Here is a 7,066-nt window from a genome sequence, read left to right as displayed (position 1 = left end):
TGGGACCATACCAGAGGTGGCCTCAGAGTGAGCGTCCCTCCGACTCTCCTTTATCCCTCTATGGAGACTCATTGAGGGCGACCATAATGCGAAAAAAGCCGCTTGTCACTGGAACGAGATGGGTTCCCCATGACCTATTTAGCGTGACTACTAAGACGTATCACGAGCCAGGGCCAAGGCAGAGTCCTGGGACCTAGACATGGACCCCATACTGTTCCAGCTCACAGGGTGGCTACGTCCGCGGCCATGGTCGGGGCGGAGTGCAGGGACCTCGGCCGGTCCTGATGCAGGGCCGGTTCCCAGGAGGCCTCCGCGGTGGCGGAGCGCAGGCCTGCGCCGCCCCTGAGAGCTGGGGCGGCGGGCGGTTCCGGATCAGGGCGGCCCTCGGCGGAGGCAGGGACCGGCCGGCGCCCTACAGCAGGCCGAGACAGCTTCCCGACGAGTGGCACCACGACCGTTTCCACAGGGACTTCGGCAGGGGCGCCGGCCTGATGACCGGCGGGAAGCTGCTGCTGTCCAACCTGGACTTCCGAGTGTCCGACGCGGACATCCAGCAGCTGTTTGCGGAGTTCGGGCCTCTGAAGCAGGCCGCTGTCCATTACGACCGCTCTGGCCGCAGCCTGGGAACAGCCCACGTGCACTTTGAGCGCAAGGCAGACGCCCTGGAAGCCAGGAAGCAGTACAACGGCGTCCCTTTGGATGGCCGTCCCCTCCACATCCAGATCCTCACCTCGAACATAGTCACGCAGCCCAGGCCGGTACCGAGTGTCAACAGAGGCCGGGTGACTACAAACCGAGGATCTGGAGGCTTCGGCGGCGGCACTCAGGGCCGCTCCAGCGGAAGCAACCTGTGTACAGGCAGGCGCACTGGCCGCCATTCAAAGCCACACATCTCGGCGGAGGAGTTGGACGCCCAGCTGGACGCTTACAACTCGATGAGGGGCCCCAAGCAGCTGGATGCCAAGCAGGACGCTTACAGCGCGATGAGGGGCACCCAGCAGTTGGACGCCCAAAAGGGCGCTTACTACTCGATGAGGGACACCAAAAGGATGGACGCCCACCTGGGCGCTTACCATGCCATGAGGGACACCAAAAAGCTGGACGCCCAGAAGGATGCTTACAGCTCCATGAGGGACACCGAGGAGTTGGACTCCCAGCTGGACGCTGACAGCGAGATGAAGGACGCCGAGAACCTGGACGCCCTGCTGGACGATGACGACGCGACGATGGACACCAGCTAAAGCACCAGCCAGTGGGTGTGCGCGAGGTTGGCCAGGGACCTGGGGCCAATGATGGAGTTTGTTTCTTCTGTTTGGAAATAGGATTTAAAACTCTTAGAAAGATTTTTCGTTCACTTTTCTTTTATTCAATAACTCTGAAAAAGACCGGTTTTGTGCCGAGTCATTTTCGGGATTCACTTTACCGGTTGCTGTTTTCACCTTGGCCATAATCAACCGAAAAGGTGTGGGAAAAACACACAGACAAACAAACAAACAAAATAACTCGTTCCCTCCGATAAAACAACAACAACAAAATACCCTCCTCAGAAAAAAAAGGTTGATCCCGCCTTCCAATTTCTGAGGCTTTGGCAAGCCCAGGTGGCCAGGCCTGGACTTGGTCTCTGGGAGGGGGCCTGACCATCCATCCACAGAGTGAGCGGGGTGGGGGAGGGGTGGGGGTGGGGGTGAGTGTGGGGGGACGGGGGGCGGGGTGGGCGTGGGCGGGGTTTGGATCAGATGGACAGTCCAGGACGTCATCTTTGGCTGTGGATTACAGAATTTGGCTGGACTGGCGCAGGGGCCGAAGAGCCCGACCCGCCCTCTGCTGGTCGAGAAGCGTCAACGCAAGCCCCCCTCCTGCAACCGCCTGTGGGGAAAGCACAGACAGGTGACTGGACTTCCCCATTTCTGGCTAGACCCGAGGCGGGAAGCACTTGCAGGGGGCGTTGTCTTTGAGAAGGCAGGTGCTGAAGGGTGTTCATGGATGGCGACGGACCGTTCAAAGCAAGGAGTGTCCGTGCGTGACTTCGGATGTACACGGACAGACGCACACGCTCGCGCGCGCACACAAACTTCCACACCCACACACCTATCCCTCCCGCCTCCAACCCCCTCCCCCGCTCCCCGCGTCCCCCCACCACACACACACACACACACACACACACACACACACACGCGAGAGCACAAGGTCCCGCTAACAAGATATCTGCCGAGTGAGGCACGCCTAGGAGATTTTCCGTGGCTTTGTTTCCTTTTGGCACGTCCTGGGCCCACGGGAGCCTGTCTTAGTATGTATTGTCCCCTCTTCCACCGAGAAAAAACGGCGATGCCATCCCGCAAGGCGTGGAGACAGAGCCCTGCAGGCCTCCTTGGGCACTTGCCCTGTCTCCCAAGTCCTCCCCCAAGCCCTGTGAATCGCTTGGGCGGGCCAGGTGCGCCCTCTCCTGGTCCTGCAGCGCCAATGCAAGCCTCCTCCCCTCCACTTGAGGCCCAACCGGTGACGTCGGTCCTGGGGGCGGCTGATTGGTCGAGCGGGCAGCTGATTTGGCTCCTCCCACCAGCTCTGGGGCTATAAAAGAACACAGGGCCTTCTTTGCAGAGCTTCTCAGCCCTAGGCTTGTGGTCGTGGTCGTCGTCCTCGTTCTCCAAGGGAGCTTTCAGGAGAGAGGTCTCGCCAAGACCCGGTCCCGGGACATAGAAGCCGCTAGAGCACCTGGCTAGAGCCTGGCTGGGCTGCTGATCCACTGAACGCTGTCTCGGTGTCATTTCTTCTTCACCGACTCGTCCACACCCTTGGGAACCCCTGGGCCTGGACCCCAACATCTGGGACAGCCCCGGCGCCGCGCGGTAAGTGAAGGACTCGCGTGCCTCCGCACGGGCTCCATCCGAGGCTGATTCGGGGCCCGCCATGGCCAACAAAATCCACATGTCACTGGACGACATCATTCGGCTGGACCGGAGCCAGCGGGACCGCCATGGCCGAGGATGAGGCGGCGGCGGGGGTGGGGCGGGGGGTGGGGGCGGGGGCGGGGGCCGGGGCAGGGGCAGGGACCTAGGCTGGGACCGAGGCTGGGCCAGCTCCCAGGGAGGCCTCCGCGGTGGCGGAGCGCAGGCCGCGGCCGCCCCCGAGAGCTGGGGCAGCGGGCCGTTCCGGAACAGGGCGGCCCTCGGCCGAGGCAGGGACCGGCCGGCGCCCTACAGCAGGCCGAGACAGCTTCCCGACGAGTGGCACCACGACCGCTTCCGCAGGGACTTCGGCAGGGGCGCCGGCCTGATGACCGGCGGGAAGCTGCTGCTGTCCAACCTGGACTTCCGAGTGTCCGACGCGGACATCCAGCAGCTGTTTGCGGAGTTCGGGCCTCTGAAGCAGGCCGCTGTCCATTACGACCGCTCTGGCCGCAGCCTGGGAACAGCCCACGTGCACTTTGAGCGCAAGGCAGACGCCCTGGAAGCCAGGAAGCAGTACAACGGCGTCCCTTTGGATGGCCGTCCCCTCCACATCCAGATCCTCACCTCGAACATAGTCACGCAGCCCAGGCCGGTACCGAGTGTCAACAGAGGCCGGGTGACTACAAACCGAGGATCTGGAGGCTTCGGGGGCGGTGGAGGCGGCGGCGGCGGCGGCGGTGGCGGCGGCACTCAGGGCCGCTCCAGCGGAGGCAACCTGTGTACAGGCAGGCGCACTGGCCGCCATTCAAAGCCACACATCTCGGCGGAAGAGTTGGACGCCCAGCTGGAAGCTTACAACTCGATGAGGGGCCCCAAGCAGCTGGACGCCAAGCAGGATGCTTACAGCGCGATGAGGGGCACCCAGCAGTTGGACGCCCAAAAGGGCGCTTACTACTCCATGAGGGACACCAAAAGGATGGACGCCCACCTGGCGCTTACCATGCCATGAGGGACACCAAAAAGCTGGACGCCCAGAAGGATGCTTACAGCTCCATGAGGGACACCGAGGAGTTGGACTCCCAGCTGGACGCTGACAGCGAGATGAAGGACGCCGAGGACCTGGACGCCCTGCTGGACGATGACGACGCGACGATGGACACCAGCTAAAGCACAGCAAGTGGGGTGTGCGCGAGGATGGCCCAGGGACCTGGGGCCAATGATGGAGTTTGTTTCTTCTGTTTGGAAATAGGATTTAAAACTTTTCGTTCACTTTTCTTTTATTCAATAACTCTGAAAAAGACCGGTTTTGTGCCGAGTCATTTCGGGATTCACTTTACCGGTTGCTGTTTTCACCTTGGCCATAATCAACCGAAAAGGTGTGGGAAAAACACACAGACAAACAAACAAACAAAATAACTCGTTCCCTCCGATAAAACAACAACAACAAAATACCCTCCTCAGAAAAAAATGGTTGATCCCGCCTTTCCAATTTCTGAGGCTTTGGCAAGCCCAGGTGGCCAGGCCTGGACTTGGTCTCTGGGAGGGGGCCTGACCATCCATCCACAGAGTGAGCGGGGTGGGGGAGGGGTGGGGGTGGGGGTGAGTGTGGGGGGACGGGGGGGGTGGGCGTGGGCGGGGTTTGGATCAGATGGACAGTCCAGGACGTCATCTTTGGCTGTGGATTACAGAATTTGGCTGGACTGGGGCAGGGGCCGAAGAGCCCGCCCCGCCCTCTGCTGGTCGAGAAGCGTCAACGCAAGCCCCCCTCCTGCAACCGCCTGTGGGGAAAGCACAGACAGGTGACTGGACTTCCCCATTTCTGGCTCCACGCGAGGCGGGAAGCACTTGCAGGGGGCGTTGTCTTTGAGAAGGCAGGTGCTGAAGGGTGTTCATGGATGGCGACGGACCATTCAAAGCAAGGAGTGTCCGTGCGTGACTTCGCATGTACACGGACAGACGCACACGCTCGCGCGCGCACACAAACTACCACACCCACACACCTATCCCTCCCTCCTCCAACCCCCTCCCCCGCCCCCCGCGTCCCCCCACCACACACACACACACACACACACACACACACACACACGCGAGAGCACAAGGTCCCGCTAACAAGATATCTGCCGAGTGAGGCACGCCTAGGAGATTTTCCGTGGCTTTGTTTCCTTTTGGCCCGTCCTGGGCCCACGGGAGCCTGTCTTAGTATGTATTGTCCCCTCTTCCACCGAGAAAAAACGGCGATGCCGTCCCACAAGGCGTGGAGACAGAGCCCTGCAGGCCTCCTTGGGCACTTGCCCTGTCTCCCAAGTCCTCCCCCAAGCCCCGTGAATCGCTTGGGCGGGCCAGGGGCGCCCTCTCCTGGTCCTGCAGCGCCAATGCAAGCCTCCTCCCCTCCACTTGAGGCCCAACCGGTGACGTCGGTCCTGGGGGCGGCTGATTGGTCGAGCGGGCAGCTGATTTGGATCCTCCCACCAGCTCTGGGGCTATAAAAGAACGCAGGGCCTTCTTTGCAGAGCTTCTCAGCCCTAGGCTTGTGGTCGTGGTCGTCGTCCTCGTTCTCCAAGGGAGCTTTCAGGAGAGAGGTCTCGCCAAGACCCGGTCCCGGGACATAGAAGCCGCTAGAGCACCTGGCTAGAGCCTGGCTGGGCTGCTGATCCACTGAACGCTGTCTCGGTGTCATTTCTTCTTCACCGACTCGTCCACACCCTTGGGAACCCCTGGGCCTGGACCCCAACATCTGGGACAGCCCCGGCGCCGCCCGGGAAGTGAAGGACTCGCGTGCCTCCGCACGGGCTCCATCCGAGGCTGATTCGGGGCCCGCCATGGCCGACAAAATCCACATGTCACTGGACGACATCATTCGGCTGGACCGGAGCCAGCGGGACCGCCATGGCCGAGGACGAGGCGGCGGCGGGGGTGGGGGCGGGGGCGGGGGCAGGGGCAGGGACCGAGGCTGGGACCGAGGCTGGGCCGGCTCCCAGGGAGGCCACGGCCACGGCCACGGCCACGGCCACGGCCACGGCCACGGCCACGGCCGCGGCGGGGGCAGGGACCTCGGCCGGGACCGAGGCAGGGCCGGCTCCCAGGGAGGCCTCCGCGGTGGCTGAGCGCAGGCCGCGGCCGCCCCCGAGAGCTGGGGCGGCGGGCCGTTCCGGAACAGGGCGGCCCTCGGCCGAGGCAGGGACCGGCCGGCGCCCTACAGCAGGCCGAGACAGCTTCCCGACGAGTGGCACCACCACCGCTTCCGCAGGGACTTCGGCAGGGGCGCCGGCCTGATGACCGGCGGGAAGCTGCTGCTGTCCAACCTGGACTTCCGAGTGTCCGACGCGGACATCCAGCAGCTGTTTGCGGAGTTCGGGCCTCTGAAGCAGGCCGCTGTCCATTACGACCGCTCTGGCCGCAGCCTGGGAACAGCCCACGTGCACTTTGAGCGCAAGGCAGACGCCCTGGAAGCCAGGAAGCAGTACAACGGCGTCCCTTTGGATGGCCGTCCCCTCCACATCCAGATCCTCACCTCGAACATAGTCACGCAGCCCAGGCCAGTACCGAGTGTCAACAGAGGCCGGGTGACTACAAACCGAGGATCTGGAGGCTTCAGCGGCGGCGGCGGCGGCGGCGGCACTCAGGGCCGCTCCAGCGGAGGCAACCTGTGTACAGGCAGGCGCACTGGCCGCCATTCAAAGCCACACATCTCGGCGGAGGAGTTGGACGCCCAGCTGGACGCTTACAACTCGATGAGGGGCCCCAAGCAGCTGGACGCCAAGCAGGACGCTTACAGCGCGATGAGGGGCACCCAGCAGTTGGACGCCCAAAAGGGCGCTTACTACTCGATGAGGGACACCAAAAGGATGGACGCCCACCTGGGCGCTTACCATGCCATGAGGGACACCAAAAAGCTGGACGCCCAGAAGGATGCTTACAGCTCCATGAGGGACACCGTGGAGTTGGACTCCCAGCTGGACGCTGACAGCGCGATGAAGGACGCCGAGGACCTGGACGCCCTGCTGGTCGATGACGACGCGACGATGGACACCAGCTAAAGCACCAGCAAGTCGGTGTGCGCGAGGATGGCCAGGGACCTGGGGCCAATGATGGAGTTTGTTTCTTCTGTTTGGAAATAGGATTTAAAACTCTTAGAAAGATTTTTCGTTCACTTTTCTTTTATTCAATAACTCTGAAAA

The 7,066-nt window shown here is 62.5% G+C and overlaps 1 protein-coding gene and 2 pseudogenes across 1 annotated transcript; all 3 read left to right on the top strand.

The window, feature by feature from the left end:
• Positions 1–284: 284 nt before the first annotated feature.
• LOC102425243 (THO complex subunit 4-like) lies at positions 285–1,241 on the top strand. Its single transcript, XM_006108447.1, has one exon. The coding sequence runs from the start codon at positions 285–287 to the stop codon at positions 1,239–1,241; it is 957 nt and encodes a 318-aa protein (XP_006108509.1).
• A 1,666-nt stretch (positions 1,242–2,907) lies between these two features.
• Positions 2,908–3,897, top strand: LOC102424922 (annotated as a pseudogene).
• A 1,810-nt stretch (positions 3,898–5,707) lies between these two features.
• On the top strand, positions 5,708–6,925 carry LOC102424607 (annotated as a pseudogene).
• Positions 6,926–7,066: the final 141 nt, after the last annotated feature.

Source organism: Myotis lucifugus, unplaced genomic scaffold (genome assembly GCF_000147115.1).
Source record: "Myotis lucifugus unplaced genomic scaffold, Myoluc2.0 scaffold_2330, whole genome shotgun sequence".
Classification (NCBI taxonomy): Eukaryota; Metazoa; Chordata; class Mammalia; order Chiroptera; family Vespertilionidae; genus Myotis; species Myotis lucifugus.
This window is presented reverse-complemented; position numbering and strand designations above follow the sequence as displayed.